We start from the raw sequence: 27,475 nt of genomic DNA, 5'->3' as shown, positions 1-27,475 counted from the left end.
CAGCAGGGCCTTGGCATAAGATTAGACATTTGGAATTAATAAACTAAGTGGATTGCAATGCAGCCACACCAAATCTTCACAGCCAAGTAAATGAAACAAGAGAAGTGAAAAAGTCAATATTACCTAAAGCACAAGAATTGAAGTAAAATTCTCATGTTCCCATTTTTATTGCAGAAATTTATTAGGCAGAAATCTTCATTGTGGCATTTTCCTACAAGAACATTGTTGGTTTTGCTTTCTGTTTTTGAGAGGGTTTTTTTTGGGGGGGGGGGTTGTTTTTGCAGAAGTACCAAGTTAAATAAAAAAATACCTTCAAAATAATCATCTAAGATACTTAGCATTGTTATATATTTGTTTAGCAAATCCTTTATTACCTGTTCAGTATCTATCCTTTAAATACATGCCACAGAATGTTCAACATTTTATAAGTTGAATGTGATATGTCTGTCCTTTCTTGTGTGATTCTTTTTGACCATTAGTCACAGTGGTCCATGTTACCATTTCAATCACATTTTATAATTTACTGAAAACTGGCAAAGCTGTCCATTTTTTGGCATAAAGAACCAGTCATCTATTTTTAAATGCTTTTTAATCATTTTTGAGAATGTTTAGTCTGTAATTCTAGAATATGAATGTTAAAAGGAACATCTTAAATTGAAAGAATGAAGAGGGGCACCTGGGTGGCTCAGTGGTTGAGCGTCTGCCTTTGGCTCAGGGCATGATCCTGGGGTTCTGGGATCAAGTCCCACATCAGGATACCCACATGGAGCCTGCTCCTCCCTCTGCCTATGTCTCTGCCTCTCTCTATGTTTCTCATGAATAAATAAATAAAATTTTTTAAAAAAAAGAATGAAAAAAAAAAAGAATGAAGAAGTAATTCTTTGTCCTGTTTCCCAGACCAGATAGAAAACAAATTATTTACTTTAGTTCCTAAAGTTATAGAAAGACCTGAATTGCTGCATTGTTTTCATCATTCTCCATTATTAAAGTAGGAAAGTGTTCACTTACATTACACTAATTAATTTTCTTGTGGTCAGGATTTCAGTTTGTCTTATGACTTTATTCTTATGCAAGAAAATAATCCCAGTGAAATCATATGAGTTCAGCAAAATTAGTCAACTTCTGCCTCCAAACTGAATTACTTATTAATTATTGCCATTAATGTTGTTTGTGAGGTGTCTGATAACAATTTGCTCTGTGTTACCTATCAAAGACCACTTAAAGTGAAAGTCCATCGTTCCATGTAATTAAATTTTGAATAAATAAAACTGAAATCTGATTCACCAGTACCATTTTTAAAAGTTACGTTGAAAACTTTTTTTGGCTCCACCTGAAACCCAGTGCAAAAGATGGTTGGAGGTTGGCAGTTTTTCTAAAATTATGAATATGAACCCCTAACAAAAAAAATGATTGCAAACCCTTTAAAATTTGAATATTATAGGTAGAGAGGAACAATAACATCCTTTGAATAAAAGAACCTCTAACATTCAAGACTATTGCCATACTCTCTCTAGAGATTTTTTTTTCCTGCAGAAAAGGAATCGAAAAGGTTAAGTCTTATCTCTAAGAATCAGGTTATACTCTTGTGTATTTTTTTCACATTAAATATCAAGGATAGCTTAACAACATATTTAGAATTTTCTGGGTTTTACCATTAATAAAGTTAAAAGAAAATCTGGTGTGATCAGGCAGTGGAGCCACATTAAGTTTGTATGTGAAACACCCATTGTGCTTATCTCTACTCTAGATATTGCTCTGAACCCATGTTCCACATTCTGAATTCTGTGTATAAAGTTAAACATTGCAGAAGAGCATATATCTGATGATACAGATGAATAAGGCTGAAGTTTAGTAATGAGCAAACTTGGTACATTTAATATGTTCTTGTTTTCAATATGTCTGTTATTAATATAATTTGATTATTTTGTGGGAAATTATGAGACTCTATTAAATAATACTGACACAAATTTAAGGCTCCTATTTATACTACAATACTGTATTCTAACATACCAATACTGATATTAATTTCTTAAAATATTAATTACTTGCAGGCAAAGTTGTTGGCTATGCAACAAGCCAGAGAGACTGCAATTCAACAGTACAAAAAACTAGAAGAAGAAATCCAAACACTTCGAGTTTACTACAGGTAAAATTCTTCTTAACCTGGGCATAAATAAATCTGTTGGTTTGGGAAATGTTTCTACCTGATTTTAGTGAATGAAGAAATACCTCAGTGAAATTAAACATTAAGTTAAAACATTTTTATAATTTTAAAATGATTCAGGGATAAAATATTCTTTATTCTACCTTCTTTTTTCCTTCCTGCATTTGGTAAAATTTAAGTTTATATTCCCATCAGAATTATAAAATATAACCATAAACAAGTTGTCTGAATAGAGTTTAGCTGTCTATTGAACTATTTGCTCATCTAAATACCATCTCTGAAATGATACATATTTTTAAAACAGTACATGAATAATAATAATAATAGCCTTTTGCCAATTATAAATATGAGAAGTTTCTAAAGGAATGCCACTGAAGGATTTTTAACACTTATTTAATTTATGCTCCAAGAGTAGTTGTGAAATTAATTCAGTAGGTCACACTGGTATTTTTCTTTTTTTTTTTTAATAATAAATTTACTTTTTATGGGTGTTCAATTTGCCAACATACAGAATAACACCCAGTGCTCATCCCGTCAAGTGCCCCCCTCAGTGCCCGTCACCTAGTCACCCCTACCCCCCGCCCTCCTCCCCTTCCACCACCCCTAGTTCGTTTCCCAGAGTTAAGAGTCTTCCATGTTCTGTCTCCCTTTTTGATATTTCCTACCCATTTCTTCTCCCTTCCCCTCTATTCCCTTTCACTATTATTTATATTCCCCAAATGAATGAGACCATACAATGTTTGTCCTTCTCCGATTGACTTACTTCACTCAGCATAATACCCTCCAGTTCTATTTCACTCAGCGTAATACCCTCCAGTTCCGAAGTGTAAGAATTCACTAACTTGGCCTGTGGGTTACTGAAAGATTTTCTTTTAATTTTACCCCCTCTTAGAATAATGTTAAATACATAAAATGCAATTAACTCAAAATCAGTTTTACTGAAATAGTTATGAAAGGATTATGTCATGATATATTGCTGGTCATGACTATCCTCCACAGAAGTAGTTTTAATGAAACATCAGATACAGAAGACAGTTTTCTGTGAATGGAAGAATGATTAGAGGTAAAGAAGCATAGTAATCTAGACAATAGAGTGGTTCCTTGAGGAAACTTGAATAAGAAAGACATTAATGACAGTTGACAAGAAAGGAAGATAGGGTAAGGACTTCTTCATTTTTGGAAAATGGCAGATATGTATTTGAGTGTGCTTGTGATTAACTGGAAAGAGCCAATAGGGAGAATTGGTACAGATGGAACAGGATTCCTAAAAAAATAGGACAAGATCGAATTTAGAATCTGCAGAAGTGTTTGCCTTGAACAGGAAGCTGGTCAGCTTATGTTCACAGATAGGACTGACTGAAGGACAGAATAGGTGTGGAATAGGAATAAATTTCCGTTCACAATTAATAGTTTCATTTCAGTTCACAATTAATAGTTTCTTTTTTTTTTTTTCCTGTAAAGTGTGAGGTTCAACATGGGCTTCTAAAATACAGACAGCAGAAGGCTTTGAAAGGAATACCAGAGTAGCTACCAAAGGGGATTGGAAAGAGAAGTAAAGAAGGGCAAGAACGAGCCAAGCAATTCTGAAGAGCTAGCTGCAAATAAATGGGATAGATTAGTATGAGTTCTGGTTTGTACAGTTGCATAACTTAACACATTCAGCTGTCTTATAGCACAGAAGGCAAAGGATTGAAGTGATTCAGGATTACAAATTTGTGGGACTAATATGATGAGGAGAGTGGTTGAACTAGCAAAAAGTTGTTGAAATGATGAATGATAGTGTAAGCTAAATATAGCAGGAAATAAAACGGAAAGAACCTGTGTACCAGGAGAAAAAGGAGGAATCAAGAAATCCAGAATCTTGAAATCAAAAGCAAAGGTAGTGGGAATAAGAAATTCAAGAGCTAAAAGGATCAGAGGTTGTAGGCAGAAAGTGGAATGTTGCTATTTAAGATTTCAGAGGTGAAGCACTCAGTCTGAGCACTGACAATATTAAAAGCATTGCCTTAGAAGTAGGTGAAATTGAGAGGAGGGAAGAGTCACTAGATATGAAGAGGTAAACGATTTATGAAACTAATGTACTGAATACCCATTTGGCTATTGTCTCTGAAAATATTGGCCTGTGTTGTGGGTACTCACTATAAATGCTGTAATGGAAAATGACCTAAAAATAGATAAAGCTACATGTTGAAATAAACAGCTATCTATGTATTAAAGGAAGAAACCTGTATGGTATGTGTTACACGAGGGAATGTGTGGTGCCTATGAGGAAAGTTGCATCCACATTTCTATCAAAACAAAAAAGGTACAGAGAACTTTCATGCATTGTTAACGGAGATATAAAATGATGCGTCTGCTTTTGAAAACAGTTTGGCAGTTGCTTAAAAAGTTAGACATTGAATTCCCCCACATGATCCAGCGATTCCACAGGTAGGTATATACCCTAAAAGAATTGAACAGATACTTGCACAACAATGTCCGTACTGTATTCTTCAAATTAGCTAAAAGGTGAAAACAGAATGAGCCAAGTGCCCATCAACAGATTAATGAATAAACAAGACGTGTTATATACATATAATGGAATATTACTTAGCCCTGAAAAGAAATGAAGTTCTGATACATGGTACAACACGAATGCATTATGCTAAGGTGGAATAAGCCAGAGAGAAAAGGTAAATATTGTATGATTCCATTTCTATGAGGTATCTAGAATAGGCAAGTTCATAGAGATAGAAAGGAGAATAGAGAGTTACCACTGGCTGAGGGAAAGGGCGTGGGGCTGGGGAGGGAGAGGATGGGGAGTACTGGTTTAATAGATACAGAGTTTCTGATTGGGATGGTGAAAAAGTTCTGAAAATGGATGTGCTAATGGTCACACAACATTGTGAGTGTGCTTCACGCCACTGAATTGTACACTTAAAAATGGTTAAAATGGTAAGTTTTATATTGTCTTACCACAATTTTTTTAAATGTACAAAGAATATTCTGTAAGGATATATACAGAAATTTATTTAAAAGAGCATAGGGATAAAATCCCTGGGATATAAAACTCTGGGAAGGGAGAGGCAATTACAAAAAGAACAAAGCTGAAATTTCATGGGAGCTCACATTCTGATTTAATTGATTCAAATGAAAGTAAACAGTGTTTCTTACTCACTTGAATAGATGGTCAGTCAGGAACAGGTCAGTATACAGCTTGTATGTATATACCATGAAACAACAAAAGAATAAATAAACTTCAAGAATAAATCTGGCTCTCAGCTTTCCAACGGCCAAAGCCAGGGAGATGTATGATCGGTTATTAGTTTTATGGCAGATTAAAATATGCTGATAACTTTCATTCTACCTTGCCTATAGTTCTGCCAGTTAGTGATAATGACCTTCTTCCCTTTAAATTTTTTTCTAAGAATAGTTTTCCTTTGCAGGGCTATGTGCACTAAGAGCTACTCTTAATATAATCATTCCATACCCATTTATGGAAATAAGGAAAACAGAAATATATATTTCTGAGTTTCTCTGTTTTGTTTCCTTTGAGTTTTAGAAGATTTTAAGTCCAAAGAAGAGAAATGTTGGCCTTTCATTTCCTTTGGCAGAGTTAGGGACAGGAGCAATGAGGTGGTTGCGTAGGGATACTAAACCATTATAACTGACAGCTCTTTCACATTAAAGCAGAAGGCATAACAAAGACAGGAATAGCAATAGGAAGATTTAAAATAAATTTACCTTATTACAAAAGTGTTATTAGGAAAGTATTAATACCTCCTCATCGCTGTGCTAAATGCTAAATTCATTTGCAACAGCTTCATTAGTTTCAATCTAAACAGCTTCATCAGGTTTGTAAGGGTTAGATTTATATTTAGTAATGACTTTTTTCCTGTTATTGTAAACCTGTAGTGCTGCATTCCTAAGTTCAGGAGGCATAATAATAACAAAGTTTCTAATCGAGAGAATGCCCAAGTTTCAGTGTTTGCTGATTTTATAGTACTTCCGTATATTTCCTTTTGCTTAAAAAAAGTGTAAATTCAAGTGTGTGGATAAGAATAAGATCCTGTTGTTTGATACCAGTAAACCAGGACTTAATATTTATAGTAACAGCAGTTTTAAGTTTGTATTATATTTTGTATGATTGCATGTGGGAAGTTGTGATGCCTTATAGAACCTGGTAAATTTCACATTTTAGAACAAAATTATTGAATGCTTCATATTTTAAGGTAGTATGTCTCCTATGATTGTACTGGTATTTTCTTAATCATAGAAATAATTCAGTAGAATACTTACATGTTTGACATAGTGAAAACTGGACTAAAACATAAGCCCTACTTACCATGGTTTATAATATACCTTTCAAAGTTGTAAAGGCCATAATATAGAGCCCATGTAATATATATTGAAAAAGAGAGTGAAATTCTTAATTTTTTCTACATTATTTTTCTAAATTTTATTTAATATGAGTCTTTTGCTTCTTACAGTTTTTGTCTGTGTATATGCCATCCTTAGCAATCAAAAGCATGACTGTCACTAAGATCTGGTATTTTGTTTTGTTTTGTTTTTTTAGTGGTAGTGATAGGTTATCCTTAAACCATTATGTTCTCTCAGTTAGAACTATGCATTGATAAGACAGTCAGCAGTGACTATGGCATGCAAGCTCTAGCCAGGGAGCAACGTTTTTCTCAGTGCAATCCCTCATCAAGAAGTCATTTATCCTGACTTCATTCATTCAGTATTCTAATCAGTTGTGCTAATTGGACTGCCCAATGACATGAACAATTTTGCCACATATGTATTTTCAGTAAGAATTAACTATCCAAGGGACACCTGTGTGACTCAGCTGTTGAGTCTCTGCTTTGGGCTCAGGGCATGATCTTGGGGTCTGGGATCAAGTCTCTCCATTGGGTTCCTTGCAGGAAGCCTGCTTCTCCCTCTGGCTATGTCTCTGCCTCTCTCTCTCTCTCTCTCTCTGTGTGTGTGTGTGTGTGTCTCATAAATAAATGAGTAAAATCTTTGGAAAAAAAAAAAACTATCCATTAAACTGTGTTACGGTACCATACTGCTAAAGCAGTCATAAAAAGAACAAAAGAAGATCCTAATTCTTCATTTTTGCCATTAACCAGATTTTTTTTTTTTTTTTTTTTTTTTTTTTTTTTTTTAGCATAGGCAAGCTCCAAGCTTTCAGTTTCTTTAACTTTGACACTAGGGGCTTTTTGTAGTTGGTTCTAACATTTTGTGAAATTTGTCACCCTTTCACATGAGGTAGATTAAATTTTTGTTTAGTGATGTTTAGTATCAAGAACTGTTGTGGCACCTGACTGGCTTAGTCAATAGAGCATGCAACTCTTGATCTTGGGGTTTGGAGTTCAATCCCCATGTTGGATGTAGAGATTACTTAAAAAATAAAATCTTAAAAAAAATTATTAAGAGAACTATCTTCTTATACTATTAAGTTGCACCTATTTTCAAGGTCTTTTTAACGCATAACTGGCTTCACCTTTACTATTCAAACCACCATATATATTTGTTAGTGGCTCTGGAATGCAAAAACAAAAAGAAAATTAAAATGAAGTTTGAAAAACAAAAACCCTTAAGGTTTGCATTTTCTGTATGTCCAGTGATTTGGAATATAGTTATTAAAGATTCTTACCTTCCTCCTCTCAAATTATAGAATGTGACATTTAAGAAGTTACTTCTGAATGTCAATTACTTCACCTGTATACAGAGATACCTGACCTACTTATTGTGAAAATCAATGAGATAATATGTCTGGATGTTTTTTAAAACCCGTAAAGCACTGTGCAAAGGAAATAAATTAGCAGTATTATTGATAAAACTCCTTTAAAATTTTTGCTTTTTTAGATGTAAGGCAACTATTAAATTAGTAAAAGGCTCTTTCTACTGAATATTTTGTGCTTCTATGACTTTGTGCCCAGAAGGATATTTTTTGCATTGTCAGTTTTCACTATTTGCTGGGCGTTATTCTAACAATAAGTTAAAAAGCAAAACTAAAACTCATCCGTATAGTTCTACTGTTTTTTGTTTTTCAATCAAATGACCCTTCCTCCTCTTTTAAGAGCATTTAACAAAATACTTTGTCATTTAATCATTGTGGATTAGCAAAAAGGTCCAGAGTTAAAGTGGGACTTTCAACTGGTGTTTGGCATCTATGAATATTATTACTGTTAGCTTGAGAAAAACTTAATCTTATATGTTGTTAGATAAAAAAGTAGTATTTCCCCTGCTCTTGGTCCAGAATCACCATTACTGTAGTTCCACAGGTGCCAATTGCCTCACACTGAGGTGATCCTTCATTTGTCCCTTTTCACAAATGTATGCAGTGGTCAAATTTTGCTACACTTTTCCTTGCAGTGTCTATTACTTTTGCCATCTTATTTCACACAGTTCCTGCCTTAGATAAGGCTTGGATAATCTCAGAGCCAGACTTTTCTTCCTACTTCATCTACTTGTCTCCATTCCTTATTCCTGTTAAGATTGCTGATTCATTATTTTCAACTTCTCACTCAGCCATTGACACTACTTAATAATAACACATTAGCTATACAATAAATTCCAAACTCTTTAGCTGAACATTCATGAAGCCTTGTTCTTTCTGAATTATGTCTATGCTTGAATTACTATTTCATCTTTTTTCATTGATATCAGCATCACCAGTGCCAGTAAAGTGCCTCACACATAGTAGGAACCCAGTAAATATTTGTTGTACTGAATTGACTGTTACTTGTACTCCCAAAATGAACTGTTCACTATTTCCTGGACACACCCCACAATTTCCCACTCCAGTGCTTTCCCAAATGTCACCTATTCCTCTTGGAACACTCCATCTCAGCCTGTCACATTCTTATTGAGCCTCCAGAACACAATTTAAATACCAGCTACTCCCATTAGTCTTCTTCTTATCTTCTCAATCAGAAATTATCTGAGTCTACCAAAAAATTGTCTACCATAGTTCTTTCACCATGGTGCTCTCACAATCCATACCTCATGTTTACCTATGAAATAGTTGTATGACTATTTCTCTTAATTCCTCTACCAGGGCTTCTATTCTTTATATACACCAGGCCATCAGTAAATATTTGCCAAACAAATTAATAAACAATGAAATTTAATACAAGATTGAAAGTTTCTTCAGAGGAAAAGTTTCTTTGGAGTAGTAGTGTATACAGTGCATACAGTACGAACTTGCTGATGAGTAAAATGATTGGAAATAGTATAGACCTAGTCCAACATCTTGATTAGTCATTTGCAAGGATGTGGGACAAAACGGAGTCTTCATATAATAAAGTATGTCGTCTGCCCACAAAGTTTATTTTTTTCCAGGCCAACAGTGTTCAAATTTGAAAGCTGTTACTAGAAATATTTGTTAAGGGGCACCTGGGTGGCTCAGTCTGTTAACTGTCTGCCTTTGGCTCAGGTCATGATCCCAGAGTCCCGGGATCCAGCCTTACATCAGGCTCCCTGCTCAGTGGAGAGCCTGCTTCTCCCTCTTCCCCTCTTCCCCTGCCCCTCCCCCTGCTCATGCTCTCTCTTGCTCACTCTCACTCATTCTCAAATAAATAAAATCTTGAAAAAAATTTGTTTGAATTTTACTTTCTTTAAAACTTTAGAATTAAAAACTCAAGAAACAATATTATTATCATCTGTCATGTTCATTCCAGTATTGTTTCTTATAATGAAAAAAGTACTTTTGAATCTTTCCTATGGATGTTTTGTTTAATCAACACATTACTTAAAAATATTAAGTTGATTGTCACAATAAAAACTGGAAGATCTACTAACATGGGACCCATAAAATTATATCATGGAGTATATATTAGTCAGGGTTCTCCAGAGAAACTGGAGAACCAAGAAACTGTATACATACATAGAGAAAGATTTATTTTAAGGAATCCACATGCATTTGTAGAACGTGGCCAGTCTAAAATATGCAAGGTAAACCAGCTGGCTGAGAACCAGGTTGATGTTGCTGTGATGAGTCCAAAGATGCAGAATTCCTGCTTCCTCAGGGGAGGTCTTTCTTTTGCTTAAAGCCTTCAAATGATTGGACTATGAAAACAATAAATAATGATGTTAGTATATAGAACAAGATATAATAAACTAAGATCTTTGAGCAACTCTTGATTTCTAATGCCACTGCTGTCATAAAAAGCTTAGTAAATATTGACTGAGGATGATGATGATCCAACAGTATTTTTAAGACTATGTGGCACTGGCAATACACGCAGATATCCGGGACTTAACATTGTCATTTTGCCATGGGTCCCTTCCACCTAAGCCTCTCCCAAAAGGACAAATGTTTACCTGCAGTTGGGCATTTAAATGTGTAAATATCCCATTCTCAATTACATACAAAGTAGCTAGAGTTTTCACTCTTTAAAGCATGAAGTAGTTGTTCTCTCAAGCTTAAACTGGTATTCCAAAAGTTCGCAAAGGTCAAAATAGGCTAACTTGAATGTTTTCCCTGTAATTCCAAACGAAAAATTGTTTTATGAACTCAGGTATATATACAAATATTTAGTTCTTTTTATAATTCCAAACCCTAAATATTTATGAAATGTCTGAGTTTATTATTATAGTTTACCATTCTGCATAGTTACTAAGTTTTAAATGTTTTGCACTATATCCTGTTTCCTTTGGGCTTATACAGGTTTTATTTTATGGCTATCAGTATTCTATTAGTATACTTCCAGTCACTTCCCAAATAACTGCTTCTGATTAGATCACAAATTAACAATATTCAGTTATTCCATGAAACAATCAAGAATTTCAAAAGCCTAGGGATTTCTCTTTTAGTTTAGCTTTATTAGACTTTATTGATCTGATAAATATTTTAATGTACATTAATCCATGGAAAGTTTGGTTATATCAAGCTAGGTCAGGTGTTCTAAAAACAAATGAAAATTTTCTGAAACCTCAATTATATGAAAAAATGTGAAAATTGAGATTTTGATTTTACTTTTTAAAATTTTTGTAGGTCATTCAGAATTGAAATAACATTTATCTAGTTTCCCTACTCTATTACCTAAAAACTGAAGTAAAGTCAAGGAATCACTATTATTCTTTTGGGTCCTGACATGATTTTTAATAGTTACTTCTTTTTGGTTTATAATTAGTAACATGATGAAAAGGTGACAAATAGACTTGAATTATAACTCATATGAAGAAAACTTCATTTATTTATAAATCTGATTTAATTGGATCTTTGTTTATTGTTTTATTTGTAAATTGTTTATTTTAATTTTTTTGATACAATACAGTATTGGGTTTTTTTTTAAGATTTTATTCATTTATTCATGAGAAACACAGAGAGGGCAGAGACATAGGCAGAGGGAGAAGCAAGCTCCCTGCAGGGAAGCCTGATGTGAGACTCCAACCCAGGACCCCGGGATCACTACCTGAGCTGAAGGCAGAAGCTCAACCACTGAGGCACCCAGAGATCCTCAATACAATGTTTTAATTCAGAGCTGACATTACAGTAAGACAGATGGTATAGATTCTGACTAAATGAGCTTTCACAGGTAATTACTCTGTCTGAGCCTCGATTTCCTGACCTGTAAAATTGGAATTGTAATATTACCTGCCTCATATTATTTTGGGGAAAACTCAAATGAAATAATGCATGCCAAATTCTTTGTACAGTTGCTGGGTACACGCTTAGGTATTTAATAGATGTGAACCATTGTTATTGTAATCCCTGTGCTGAGTTTATATTGAGTTGTCATTCACTTTTCTTTGAGATTCTGTTAATACATTTCAATTTATTTTTATTTATTTATTTATTTATTTATTTATTTATTTATTTATTTATTTATATTTTATACTCAAAATACAATATCGTGACTCCAATATGAAATTGTTTGATTTTTCTTTAGGAACAAGTTTTCACTGAAATTAGAGGTCTTGTTTTTTTCTTGCTGTAGGATACTTTAAAAAAATATTTAGTCAAGGGCCACCTGGGTGGCTCAGTGGGTTAAGCATCTGCCTAACCCAGTGTGGGGCTGGGATCCCTGCTTTGTGGGGGGAGCCTGCTTCTCCCTCTCCCACAGCCCCTCCCCCCTGCTTGTGCTCTTACTCTCTCCTCTCTGTCAAATAAATAAATAAAATATTTTTAAAAAACTTTAAATATTTAGGCAAAATGATGTGCTTGAACTTAGATTTGGCTTTCTTTTTATGAACAGTTTATTTTCGGGAGTTGTTTCTTCATGCAGGAGCATTTTAATGGTCAGAAATCTGTTGGGAATTAGAAAACTAATGATTGCTCATTTTTATTCTTCCTTATTAAAAATATTTTTATAGAGGTCACATTCAAAATATACCATTTCTCCAATCTTTTCTATTAAAAATCTAGCCCAGAAAAAAATAAAGGTGTAATCTTAAAACTATTTTTCTAATTCCATCTTTTATCTTGGAGTTTTGTACATACATTATCTTCTTTAATCCCTTCAACATCCTTGTGAGGTATTATCCTTTTTTGCAGATGAAGAAACTGAGGCACAGAGCTAGGTCACATCACGACTAGAAACAGAAGTTAAATATTGCCTAACCCATCTAATACTTGGTCCTTTTACTTATCTACTGGACAGCTTCCCCTAGCTCTGCCTCTCTCATAAATACTGCTGATCCTAAACTGGTACTTCAGCATTATTTTTGTGATTGGGATATGTTTGATATGTTTGTCACATTAAACACCCCTCTGAGACCACGTTAAAGACATGTTAATGCGGTAAAAGAATCTGACCTGCTTTGGAGTTTAACAGTCTTTGTCTGTGTTCAACCAAACTACACAAATTACAACCGCAGTCAGTGTCTGGATTTATAAATAGACTACTGCTGGATTTTTTTTAGAACCTTTAAGCTCTAGTATTGTATCATATGTCAGACTACAGAAGGTAAATACTGTGTGTGAAAGTAATTTTATCCACACAATCATTTATTTTTATTTGCACATTGTAGTATTGTATTGTTTTATCATTGCTCTAGCACAGTCACTAAAGTAACATTAACCATATTAAAAGTAATCATTAACCAAATAGCCATTTTCAATTTCATATTGATTTATCAAGAGCCTACTGTATACTAAGGATTGTGCAGTCTCCTATGGAGAATAAAGTAACAAAGAATAAGACACAGTTGCTAATCCTCAAAAAAAATTATAATTCAGTAAAAAGAAAAGAATCTACTCAAAATGAGCATTAAAAATTATATACTGTTAAATAATATTACTTGCCATTGCTGTAGAAAATCACAGAAGGGAGATATTTATACAGACTGAAATAGGCAACCTTTTTGAGGAATGCTTGGGAATTGAAGTATGAGCAAATAGAACTGACAGAAAGAGAGGAGGAAGAGCATCCTAGTCTGGAAGAACAGAATAAGCAAAAGTGAAAATGTAAAGAGTATATATATGTCACATTATCGAATTGAGAGAAGGTTGCAGGGATTTGAATGCTAGCATGCATTAAAGTTTGATTCTGTATTCCCTACAGATACAGAGCCTTGGACATTAGCATATTACCTAGCAATTCAATTCCATTCCATTCAAAGCAGGTATTCAAACGAAAACTTGTAAACTGATGTTCATACCAGAATTGTTCACAATAGCCAAAAAAGCGGAAACAACCAAAATGTCCATCAGCTAATGTTTAGATAAACAGAATGTGATGTATCCATACAACGGAATAATACTCAACGGTAAAAAAGAAGGACATATGCTGGTATATGCTACAATGAAGATGAATATGCTAAATGAAAGAAGCCTGAGACAAAAGTGCATTTTGCATGATTTCTTTTATGTGAACTATCCAAGATCAGCAAATTCATAAAAAAGCAAATTATGGTGGTGAGGAATGGGGAATGACTACTTAACAGACACAGGGTATCCTTTGTGGATGATGCAAATGTTCTGGAACTAAATATTGATGATAGTTGTATAATATCATGAATACACCAAATGTCACTAATAGTATATTTTATGTTACATTTATTCTTAAAAAAAAAAAAAAAACAAAAACACTAGCAAACTTAACCTAGCAACATATAAAAAGAATTATTTACCATGACCATGCAGGATTTATCCCAAGAATGTAAATTAAAGTTAACTTAACATCTGAAAATCAAGAAATGGAATACACTTTATTTGTTTGCTAGGGCTGCCATTAAAAAATACCTTAGACCATGTAGCTTAAACAACAGAAATTTATTTTCTCAGTTTTGGAGATTGAAAGTTCAAGATCAAGGTGTCAGCAAGGTGTTCACTTTCTCCTGAGGTCTTTGTCCCTTGACTTGGAGATGGCTACCTTCTTTCTGTGTTCCCACGTGGCCTTTCCTCTGTGTGTACACATCCCTGATGTCTCCCTCCATGTGTCCTAATCTCTCCTTATAAAGTCACCAGTCAGTTGGATTAGGGCCCATCCTGATGGGCTCTGATGTCCTCAGCTTAACTTAATTACTTCATTAAATATCCTATATCCAAAACAGTCACATTCTGAGGTATTAGGAGTTAGGGCTTCAATGTGTGAATTGGGTTAGGGAGACACAGTTTAGTCTAGAACACTCCAAAATTAATGTCCTCCTCCTATGTAAAATACATTCACCACAAAGTCAACGGCCCAAAAGTCTTAACCCGCTATTGCATCTGCTCCAAATCTCATCTAAGTCTTAACCTGCTATTGCATCTGCTCCAAATCTCATCTAAATCAAATGTGCGTAAAACTTGAGGTATGATTCATTCTGAGGCAGAATTCCCCTCCCACTGTGAAACCAGACAAGTTATCTGCTTCCAAAATACAGTGCTGGGACAAGCATGGGATAGACATTTCCATTCCAAAAGGGAGAAATCAGAAATAAGAAAAGGGTCACAGTTCCCAGTCAAGTGTTAAACCATCAGGGAAGAATCTTAAGATTTTAACCCTCATAGACTCAGTGCTCTGTCCCCTGGGCCCACCTCTGGGCAGCCTCACCTTCCAGACCCACGAAGCTAGCAGTCACCCATTGGCCCTGGGCAGCAGCAGTGGCAGTGTGGCCCCCTGAAACCAAGAAGGAAAGAACCTAGCTCTTTGGGCCTGTGCTGAGAGTAACCACCCTGTAGATCCCTGAACCACCTTCAGGGTCATTCTTCTCTTTTTTGAAAGATGGCACATACATGCAGCAGGATAAATATCTCTGTTGTATCATCCTGTAGATCCCAGAAGTCAACAGACTTCCTTCATTTTTGTCTTGTCTCTGTCCCTATTAGTCTGAGCTGGCGGTGTTTCTCCTAGTACAACCCCAGGTCTATTCCTAGCTTCTGTAGGGATGGCTGATTAGATCCATGGGTCATACCCATAATCTCTTTATGGAGCTGCTGTCCCCTCTTAGTGTTCTTGTTAGAACACACTTTATCAGTTTTTGCAATATGGATAAGCTGAGAATTTTCCAAGTCTTCAGGTTCCAGTTCCTTTTTGCTTGACAATTCCTTTAATTTATTTTTCTCTTCTCACATTTTACTATAAGGAACAAGGAGAAACCAGACCACACACACCTTTAGTATTTTGTTTATTAGAAATCTCTTCCATAAGTATATGAAATTGATCACTTATAATTTCTACTTTCCACAAAACACTAGAACATAATGCATCCAAGTTGTTTAGCACTTTAAAACAAGGTCACCTTTCCTCCAGTTTCCAAAGACATCTTCATTTCTGTCTGCTTTCTCACCAGAATTACCTTTAACATCCACATTTCTACCAGTCATCTCTTCAAGGCAATGTAAGTTTTTTCTAATATGCACCTCAAGATTCTCTCAGCTTCTACCTTCTCCCCAGTTCCAAAGCTACTTCCACATTTTTAGGTATTTGTTACCACAGCACTCCTTTTCTGCTACCAAAATCTGTATTAATTAGAGTTCTGCAAAGAAACAGAACCATATAGGATATATGGGGGGCAGAGGTGGAGATTTAGTAGAAGGAATCAGCTCATGTGATTATGGAGTCTGGAAAGGCCAAAATCTTCTGGATTAACCAGCAGTCTGGAGACTCAGGGAAGAGCCAGTGTTGCAGTTTGGTTCCAAAGGCAGTCTGGTGGTAGAATTCTTTCTGGTTTGGAGGAGGTCAGTCTTGTTCTGTTAAGGCCTTTAAGTAATTGAGTGGGGCCCACCCACATTATAGAAAATAATCTACTTTATTCACAGTCCACCAATTTAAATGTTAATCTCATCCAACAAGCACCCTCACAGAAATAGCTAGAATAATGTTTAAACAAATACATGAGCACCATGGCCCTGCCAAGTTAACATGTAAGTTAACCATTGTATACACAAACATATTGATATAAAATTACATATAAACAAAGTAATATGAATAAAAAACCCATGTGATCATCTCAGTAGATGGGGAAGAAGTGTTTGACAATCTCCCAACAACCTTCATTATTTAAAACAAACAAACAAAACAAACTCAAAGGTCTAGGAATGTAGAAGGGAATATTCTCAAAATAGAAAAGAACATCTATAAAAAACCCACAGGTAACATCATACTTAATGATGAATGGCTGGATATGTTGCTCCTGAGATCTCAAACAAGACAGGGATGTCCACTCTCAACATTTCTATTTAACATTGTACCAGAAATTGTAGCAAGGGCAGTTAGGCAAGAATATGAAATAGGCTTCTAGATTGTTTTTTTGTTTTGTTTTTGTTTTTGTTTTTTTTTAAAGATTTTATTTATTTATTCATGAGAGACATATACACACAGAAAGAGAGAGAGAGGCAGAGATGCAGGCAGAGGGAGAAGCAGGCTCCATGCAGGGAGCCCAATGTGGGACTCGATCCCAGAACTCCAGGATCACGCCCTGGGCAAAAGGCAGGTGCTAAACCGCTGAACCACCCAGGGGTCCCAGCTTCTAGATTGTTAAAGAAAAAGTAAAACTCTGTGTATTCACAGAAGACATGATTATGTATGTAGGATATCCTATGAACTCACTAAAATGCTGGAACAAGTAAGTTTGGTAAACTGCAGGATATAAAATCAATATGTGAAAATTAACTATATTTACAGTGAGCAATCCAAAAATGAAATCAGGTAAACAATATTTATAATAACATCAAAAAGAGTAAAATACTTTTCTTTTTGAAAGATTTTATTTATTTATTCATGAGAGACACAGAGAGAGAGAGAGAGAGAGAGAGAGAGAGAGAGAGGCAGAGACACAGGCAGAGGGAGAAGCAGGCCCCATGCAGGGAGCCTGACATGGGACTTGATTCCAAGACTCCAGGATCACACCCTGGGCTGAAGGCAAGTGCTAAACCGCTGAGCGACCCAGGAATCCTCCAGTAAAATACTTTTTTAAATAAGCACAAAGCTTACAGTTTGAAAGCTGTAAAATATTGTTAAAAGAAATATTTAAAAATCGAAATAAATAGAAAAACATTCCATGGTCCTAGATCAGAAGACTGTATTGCTAAGATGGCAAGGCTCGGAGCACCTGGGTGGTGCTCAGTGGTTGAGCATCTGCTTCAGCTCAGGTCATGATGCCAGGGTCCTGGGATTGAGTCCCACATCAGGCTCCCCTCAGGGAGGCTCCTTTTCCCTCTGCCTATGTCTCTGCCTCTCTGTGTCTCTCATGAAAAAATAAATTTAAAAATCTTAAAAAAAAAAAGATAGCAAGACTTCCCAAATTAAGTTACAGATTCAGCATAATTCCTATCAGTATCCTAGCTATCTTCTTTGTGGAATTGCATATAGAATTGCAAGGGACCCAGAACAGCAAAAACAATCTTGAAAAAGAAAGTATGCAGACTCACTTCCTAATATCAAACTTATTACAAAGCTACATTAATCATAATGATGTGATAGTAGCATAAGGATAGACATCTAAATAAATGGAATAGAATAGAGTCTAGAAATAAACTCATACCTGACAAAAAAGAAATGGAAACTCTCAACAGCCCTATATCCATTAAAGAAATTGAATTCACAATTTAAAACATTAGTCAAAGAAATTCCAGGTGCAGGTGTCTTTATGTAAATTTTGTCAATCATTTAAGGACAACAATAACAATTGTAACACAGTTTCCCCAGAAAATGGAGGAGGAAGGAACGCTTCCTAACTTAGTTAATGGGGTTAATTTTATGTTTGTATAAAAGCCAAGCAAAGGCATTACAAGAAACAAAAACTACAGGGAAACATCCCTCAGGGAACATAGACTCAAAAAATCCTCAAGTAAAACTAGGAAATCTAATCCAAGAATATATAAAAAGAATACTGCATTATGACCAAGTGGCAATGCAAGTTTGGTTTTAACATGTTAACGTAAAAAAGAAGAAACAATCCTCTCAGTTACAAAAAAAAAAAAGCATGTAGTAAAATTCAAAATCCATTTAGTTGTTCAATCTCACTGATAACATCTGGGGACAAATTTACAGTTTACATATTTAACAATAAAGATTTAATGCTTTCTATGTAAATTTAGGAACAAGGCAAGGATGTTGTAATTACCACTTCAATTCAACTTCCTACAGAAAGTCATAATCATTGAAAACTAGAAACAAATAGAGCCGCCTTAATTCACAGTCAATATAATTGTATGTATAGCTAATCCTAAGAAATTTTCAAAAATATACTTGAATAACTCAATTCAGGTCATTGTACAAAATCAATTGTATTTTTATTAGTAATAGACAGTTGGATATTATATAAGAAGTTCAGTTTCTTTTATAGACACATCCAAAATTATGAAAAATTTGAGGATGAATTTACCCCTGTACTCTGAAAACTACAAATGATTGCTGAAAATTATTACGGAAGACTTAAGTAAATGGAAAAATACACAGTGTTCATAAATGGGAAGATTTTTCTAAGTCTTACATATTGCTAAGATACTCATTCTCTCCAAATTGATCTGTAGATTTAATATTATCATAATGGAAATAACACCACTCTTTATTATAGACATTGAAAAACTAACTCTAAAATTTCCATAAAAATGCAATTGATTTAGAATTGCCAGTGCAAATTTGCAAAAGAAACAGTTGGACATATAATAAAAAAAAAAAAAGAAACAGTTGGACAAAAATTACTACCTGATTTCAAGATAAAGTCCATAAAATCACAAATATCAAGACACTAGTAATGTGACAGGACCATGTAGATCATTGAATTAGAAAAGTCTCACACACTATATGGTCTGTTCATTTTCGGCAATGAAGACAAGTCAATTCATAGGGAAAAGTAAAACCTATTCAAAAGCAGTGTCAGAAAAACTGGGTAGCTATATGTAAAAGACTAATTTTAACTCTTACATCATTCACAAAAAGTAACAAGGACTTTGTCTTACATGAATTTTTTTCCCAGCACCTGATATACCATCCAGCTTTATAGTAGGTGCTAAGTAATTATTTGTATGATAAATAAATGCTTAGATTCTAGTTCTGTTTTCTGGTTCTAACCTCCGTGAAAGGCGCTTGTCACACTTTTAAAAGGCTATACAAATTCCTTGTTTTCACTTCAATAAGTTATAATCTAATTTCACAGATTCTGTTCCCTCATTTCACTGTGTCAGTCTGGATAGCTTTCCAGTCATAGCTTCCAGATAACACACACCTTTAATAGTTTTACAGATATTTCTTTGTGTCATTGCATTTGTATATATTAGAAACTGCAAGAATAAGAACATGTTAAACTTAGAGTAACAGGAGGCAGAACAATCATGTCTGTGGATAACTCAATACTATTTGTTGATGCCTCTGATTTGCATTTTGCTCCCACTGGCAGCTAGAGTCAACATGACATATTCATTTATCCTAATATTTAATTCCAGTGAGCTCTCATTTTTTTATTAACACACATATAATGTGACTTTATTTTGCTCCAAGAAGTTAGAGGATACTGGTGCCTATCTTCAGTGTTCGGGCAGATAGGCAGTGATCAATGTTGGTGGACAAACTAAAGAGGTAAGGTGACCACTGACACAGCAGAGCAAGAGTGGAGACAAAAGTAAGGACTCTTGATGGCTGATTTTATGAAACAATTCTTAAAGGAGTAGACTGTAAGGAATACCTCCCTCATCACATTGCTGCAAATTCTTTCAGTGAAAGCCAAACAAAAAAGTCTGATCAATAGAAAACAAAAATGCTTTTCTTAGAAGTTATGTTTTATGACAGTACTTCAGTGACTCACCAGAAGAAAAGCCTCAGGTTCTGACGGTGTCTTAGAATTCTTCGGTCCCTTACTAACCTTCCTTTTTAAGAGTAGTCACCATACTCTAGCAATAGCAGTGATAGCTTGGGCCGATATAAGATTGAAGAAGTATCATTGTAAACAGCAGCGTGTTTTATGAAACATGAATATGAATCAAGGTGTCCTGTATACGTTGCTTAGTTCGAAACGGATCTGAGTTCTAGGATCATAGCAGTTTATTTAGAGTATGCCCACAGTGTCACTGGCAGGAAGTTATTTTTGTTTTGATTGATGTTATTATAAATAAGTTCTGATACACAACAGTTTTCTGATTTGACTAAACTCTGTTGACTTTCTTAAAGATTGTTAGATTTGCCAATAAATACTTATTAATAATAACTGGCAAAATCGTTAGAGCTTTCAAGGTTTTAATAGTTCACTGTATTCCTTAAATATTAAAAGTCTTAAAATTTTACAAGGAAGTTAATCTTGTTTGCTTTGTTGTGGCCTTGTAAAATCACTGGGGTGGGATTAAGCAAAAGGGTGCAAGGGGAAAAAATATTCCTAAGGGGAACTTAAAACGCTGAAAGTCTTCCTATATACTGTTAAATATACTAAAAGAACAACAAGATCTCAAATTTCAAAATCAATATTCTGACTTTTTCATATGCATAAAGATTACTTACAGTTTTTGCATTGATTAATATTTTTTCCAATTCCATGACAGGCATGTTCCTCTGTGTTCTCAAGTGTAAGTTCTTTAGGTATATATCTTTAAATAACTCTTCAAAATTTTCTCATATATGATTCCACAGACATTTTCAAAGATTACCTTAAAATAATTTCTGGTTTATGCTGCCAAGAAAAAGGGTAATAGCACAAGATCACATTTTTCCTACTGTCACCTGAAGTATTTTTGATATTCCATACATCTGTACTTGATCATATAAGTTGCTGAAATTTTGGCCATGTCAAAGTCACTTCTAAGAATCAATAGCTCTATTCCATTTTCTTTTCATCTCCCTATGGATGGGTTCTGCAACTGTTACCAATTTAAAAAAAAATAGAAGTCTTTGGCAGAGATAATTGACAAAAATGTCAAAATACTCAAATAAGGCATACTTATATTTTAAATAGGTTTATCAGTAGAAACACTGACTCAATATAGACTTCTAGAAAACATTGAAATAGCAAACATATAGATCGGTATAGAACTCTTACTGTCCCAGTTTTTTTTATAAAGTATTCAACAAGTTGAATGAAGGTAAAGAATTTGAATTTTGTTTTCTTTTTTCCATGTGTCCTTTAGTGGAATTAGAAATGAAATTATTCTCTGCTCTATGTACAGACTACTGTTTAGATTTTAAATTTTTCCTGTTTGAAATGGACTGTGTTGGCCATGTGGGATTCAAGAATTACAGTTCCTTTACTTTGGATTGAATTTCTCAGCCCCTGTGCCAAAGGAGAATGTTTTTGGATCAAGACAAAATAATTTTTTTTTTCACTCCATCAAGTACTTAAAATCATACCATATTTTGTGTGTCTTACTTGAGCCATGACTTTCTTGTAGAGTTGTTTTATCTTGTCTGATATTTCTAATTACCTTTCTTTTTCTTGGATCTTGTGCTTTATTATTTCAGCTTTTTCCATCTTGTCACTCTCACTTTCTGTTTTATATATTTCCCTTTTTCCCCAGGGCCTCTGTCCCTCTTGCTATAATCAACCTGTTGGTTGCTCTCTGGAGTGCTGCGTAGCTATCATCCTAGGATGTATTCTTCACTGCTCCACTGACGGTTTCACTTTCTGGGATTCCATGTTTTTTTGTTTTGTTCCCTCCACAAGAAACTTCCAAAGTATAGATGGTAGAGGAGTTTTCTGATTTCTGAATTCAGATTTGAAAATTATATCCCCCCCCAAAAAAAATTATATCCCTTCAAAACCTCCCAGATATTACTCTTTTCTTTTTCTGCTCCCTAAGTAACTGATCCCAGAATGATTCAAATTAGTCTCACTTTGTACACTTTTTCTCATGGAAGATATTAAACTTTTTTACCTTTGTGTTCTAAAATCTCAGGAGGAGGTGACTGCGAGTGGATCTTTAATTTATTGAACTCTGTCCTTATAGATGCTTTCAATCTTAAGATTCTTACCTGTCATATCTGAGAAATGTTCCTTGAGATTATTTGTTAGTTTGCCCTCCTCCTTTGTATTTTCTTTCTTCCTGACGTCTCTTTCTGGTTTTCTAATTGCCAGCTGCTTCACCTCCCAATCTGATTCTTTCATATTTTTCTCTTATTTTCTAAATCTTTAGCTTTCTATTACATAGTTTAAAATTTTCTCAACTTCATTTCAAATTTTGGCTTTTGTTTGTTGGTTTGTTCAGTGGAATAGATTTGAAACATTTATTTGTATAAGTCTAACTTCTCATTGTTGCTTTTAAGTAGCTTTCATTTCTAAAAATAAAAAATAAGTTTATAGATACAAAGTTTCCACCATAGCTATTGGCTAAGAGGAGCTTTTCTAGGAAATATTTTCCCATTTAACAAGTTGCATAAAAGTCCACACATTCATTTTTTGTAGTTGTGGTAAAATGTATAACAAAATTTACCATTTTAACCATTTTTTTAGTGTGCAGTTCAGTGGCATTAGGTATGTTCACTTGTGCAATCAAGCCCTTATATTAACTTTTGATTTAGCCAGTGACATTTTTATTCTCTAAAAATGTTTATCTCATTTTTTCATAGCATTCTGATCTCATGTAATCAATGTAATGTCTCATTTCTCTCTGTAGATTTTTTCCCTAATTTTTGTTGTCTGAATTGTTTCTTTGGAGGAATCAGGCTTTCTGGTTATTTACCATGTTCTTTCTCTTTCATCCTGTGGTTCTCATCATATGTCTTTTTATAGTTAAAAAATAGAAGACTGGATGTTTGATATGTACTTCATTAGCTATTGTATAACGATCTATGTCTCCTCTGTACAGGAATTGTCCTAGAGATTACTATTTGGGGTATAATAGGGAACATAAACTAGTGGGATTCACTTTCCTTTTGAACCAGTGAATAACTAATTCTATAAGTGCCAAAACAAGGAATATTTTACTTCGGAATGAATATCTCAATTAGGTTCTTCCAGGAAATTCATTTTTTAAAGCAATTCAGTATGTCTTTAAAGATGGCAGACTCTTTGCTTATTGGTAAACATCAAGGTGCCAGCCCTGTGTGCTTGGAGAAAAGGTCTAATATAAAGACTTTGAATTAACCCTACTGTTTAAGGCTCCATTTCTCACTGTCCCTCCTTTATACTAGTTGCCTCTTAGACCAGAGCTATAGCACCTCCTTCCTCTACAGTTCCTGTGTAGTATATCCAGTGATGCTTCTTTGTCTGCATTTTATCGGTTGACACATTTATCACTTTCTATCTTCTGGAATATATTAAAATTTCTCTTTGAGGGTAATTACCACCTCCATCTTCACCCCTCTTCTTTTCCCTTTTATGGGTTTCTTTCTTTTTTATATTTTATTTTATTTATTTATTCATGAGAGACACAGAAAGAGAGGCAGAGACATAGGCAGAGGGATCACACCCTGAGCAGAAGGCAGATGCTCCACCACTGAGCCACCCAGGTGTCCCAGGTTTATTTCTTTTTAAACTGTTATGGTCTTATTTTCGTGTGATCCTAGAAGTTATGGCAGGTAAATGCATGTTGTAATATATGTATCTTTTAGTTTCCATGAATAGACTTGAGAGATAATTCATATTCTCTACACTATCAAATTAACACAGTATTTCTACAGGTACAGAAGGACTCTGTTGCTTTGAAATTTCTTTTATTTAAAAATAATGGAGATACTTACAGCGCAGAAAAAACAAAACAATTCCCCTAACAAAAATAATAATAATAGGGGCACCTGGCTGGCTTAGTCGGTAGAGCATGCAGCCTTTTTTGTTGTTGTTGTTGTTGTTAAGATTTTATTTATTTATTTATTTATTTACTTACATACTTACTTACTAATTACTTACTTACTTATTTATGGGGGAGAGAGAGTATGTGCAGGAAAGGACAGAGGGAGAGGGAGAGGGGCAAACAGACTCAGCACTGATCTCACAACCTTGAGATTATAACCTGAACTGAAACCAAGCCACCCAGGTGCCCCAAGAGCATGTGACTCTGCTGGTGAGTTCAAGCCTCACATTAGGTGTAGAGTGTTCTTAAAAATAAAATAATAACAAAAATAATAATAATGGAAAAAAGCAAAAAGAAAAAGTAAATATCATTCATAATCCAACTGCTTTAAAAATCAAAACATACATATGTATTATCTATATACATTTCAATACATTTTACATATATGTGATTTGAATGTAAATTTTTTACAGTATCTGAATTTATTAAGAAGGCTTGTACCTAATATGTAAAATGAATTCATAAAATGGATTTACATCTATATCTTCCAAATTAATTCAGTTGTAAAATTACAGTTTTTAAATAGGAATACTGATTTGTTTCCTTACTCAAGCTACTCTAAAAGTTTTTGTTTCTAAATTCCACACAACATAATTAGTCATCAAGATGGATGTTTTTTTTCTGGAGTTCTTGACACCACTTCCCCAGGGTAAAACCAGCTGCTTCATACATATTACCATTGTACCCTGCACTTTGTCACAACACTTATAAATAGCTATTCTCCTTACCTATTCACTTGTGCCACCTCCTACTAAATTTAAGCTTTTTGACAATATCTCATTTATCTCCATACCTTATCCACAGTATCTTGCACATGGTATAGACATTTGTGAAATGTTACTATCATAGCCTGATAAGCAAGTGTCTTAGGAGCCACTTTTTCTTCTGCTGGTATATATTTGATATTTTATTTTAATAATTTGTTTCCTTACTTAAAGATAGACTTAAATATGGTGAGGTGTTTTGGTTTAGGAAAGATTGTCTATCATGTTTTTCATGTCCTCATCATGGGTAACACATTCACCAGCCTTTTTATTCGGGTCTGTCATTTTTGAGTAATGAGCTTTGCTGTGTAAACTCTGATTTTTGTATATGGAAATGGAGTTAACTATCTCCCTTGATAGGTATGGGTTTGTTTAATGAAAGAATATGTATACCTATATGTTAGAATGTATATATGTTAGAAAAAGAATTTATGTCCAGCATATCTTGAAAATCAAAGCATGACTTAGGTAAAGCAAAAGATTATTTTTAAGGAGAAAACTGTACAAAATACATGTTCTGCTGAGTTGTATTTGTCTTGTCAAAGCATATGAAACAAATCCTTATGAACCTCAAAGTTCTTTTGTTGATTCTCTTTGCCTAGCACTTGAGCACTGAGAACTTGAGATGAAAAGAAAGAGATATGGCTACTCAATAGTGGGTCTTCAGTAAAGCCAGAGTAACAAAGTGTGAACTCTGGAACTCAGCCAACTATTATTAATATCTTAAAATGATTCTTAAATGTAGATTTGCATTTATTAAAATTTAATATACTAGAAAAGCCTAAATTACAAAAATAGTCATATGAATATGCACAGCAAATGAAAACATGATTAAAGGTGGCCATATCGAGCATTCTTCACTTGAATTATCTTGCCAACTTCTGAGTAATGCTTTGATTTGGTTTTGAACCTTTTATATGTAACAGTTCTTAGAGCAAGTTACTACAGTTCTTTCTGAATAATATAGGTCATGAGAAGTTCATTTGTAGGTGGGGCAGCTGTACTACTTTGGGGGACTGTCTTAATAGATCCATTTCATTAATTGTCATGAATTTTTTATTAACAAAACCAGTACATCTGGTTTAGCCAGCTAAAACTGTTCTCATAGTTGTTATCTTTATTGTCAGAATATTGTGAAAATAGGGAATTACTGCACATGCTTTAACTCTTGATTAAACAGAGGAATGGTGCTATCCATGAACAGTAACTCAGGGGCATACTCTCAAGTTGATGTACAGTGTTTCAGTTGTTGCAACTCCTATTAACTTTAAAGCCATATACTTTAATTTCAGTGTCTTCCAGTTGGGAGTAATTTCGTAGCTGTCTGTTAGGCACTCTGAGTTAATGTGATTAATGTCAAGTAGCGGGATGTTCATTCTTTCTTACTTAAGCTTTATTTCTTGGGTATTTTTGGTTAAACGACCTTCTAAGAAATTGCCTTTCAGAAACCAGTCGGTGGCATTAAGAAGTAGCAGTAATAGATTGGAAAATGAATGATGTTAGCGTATGCACTTTATTTACCAATGGAAGAAATTTCCTTCAGGTCCCATCTGATAATCTTTATTATTAAGTCATGCATAGAGCATTAGAACTATTTTTTTTTATTTTAAGAAATCGCTAAAGCTTTCTTAGATATGTGATAGGCAATTATAATATTATTATCCTTATTCTTTGTATCTTCCATATTAAGGTTATAAGCATTTTTTATTTCACACCTCTTGTGTGATCATTAATAGCATGAATTATTATCTTCATAAAAATGGTTTTAAAAGTGAAACAGGAAGATGCCTAGTGGTTTTCTTAGGATCCCATAACTGATCTCTGATATACTCTATAACGGAATTTAGAATGTGTACTTGTATTCATTGTGCTGATTAAAGATTGGTCTTATAAAATTTTAAGGCTAAAAAAGTTCTGAGAAAATCATGTTTTATAATACAAAAATGATACAATTTTTGGAAGAAGATATATTATGGTTAGAATCCTAGCTCAACCATTTACTTGCTTCAATAAATTAACCTCTTTAGCCTCCATTTCCTCATTTATATAATGGAAACAACTACCTTTCAGGGTTATTGTCCAATTAGTTATAATATCCATAAAGTGCCCAAATGAGTGGCTGTAATCAATAAAACAGTAGGCATCATTTTTATTACTATCTACAGATTTTGAATCAGACATAAAATAGTTAAACAGGATTAGCAGAGGTAATATGGCTTGTTAGTGTCAAGGATGGAATTAGAATTATGTTCTAACCAAATACAGTATTTTTTGCATATAAGTGTTATCTCTTAATTATTGATATTGTCTACACCATTTAGTAAGAATTATTCATTTGTAAAAACTCCTATTGATCAATATCATCACTTTCTTTTCCTCTCCCCCAAATTCAAGATCTGAGTTTGTCACGGAGGCCGA

At 34.2% G+C, this 27,475-nt stretch overlaps 1 protein-coding gene across 9 annotated transcripts in view; it reads left to right on the top strand.

Moving 5' to 3' along the window:
- Window positions 1-27,475, top strand: part of MIPOL1 (mirror-image polydactyly 1) — a 320,655-nt gene that overhangs the window by 215,888 nt on the left and 77,292 nt on the right. For all 9 annotated transcript variants that reach the window (XM_041760079.1, XM_041760083.1, XM_041760075.1 and 6 more), the window contains one exon: window positions 2,052-2,146. In XM_041760079.1, coding sequence (XP_041616013.1) covers window positions 2,052-2,146 — 95 coding nt within the window. The remainder of the gene's footprint in view (window positions 1-2,051; window positions 2,147-27,475) is intronic.

Source organism: Vulpes lagopus, chromosome 6, assembly GCF_018345385.1.
Source record: "Vulpes lagopus strain Blue_001 chromosome 6, ASM1834538v1, whole genome shotgun sequence".
Taxonomy (NCBI): domain Eukaryota; kingdom Metazoa; phylum Chordata; class Mammalia; order Carnivora; family Canidae; genus Vulpes; species Vulpes lagopus.
Note: the sequence above shows the minus strand (reverse complement) of the source record. Positions and strands in the feature narration are given on the sequence as shown.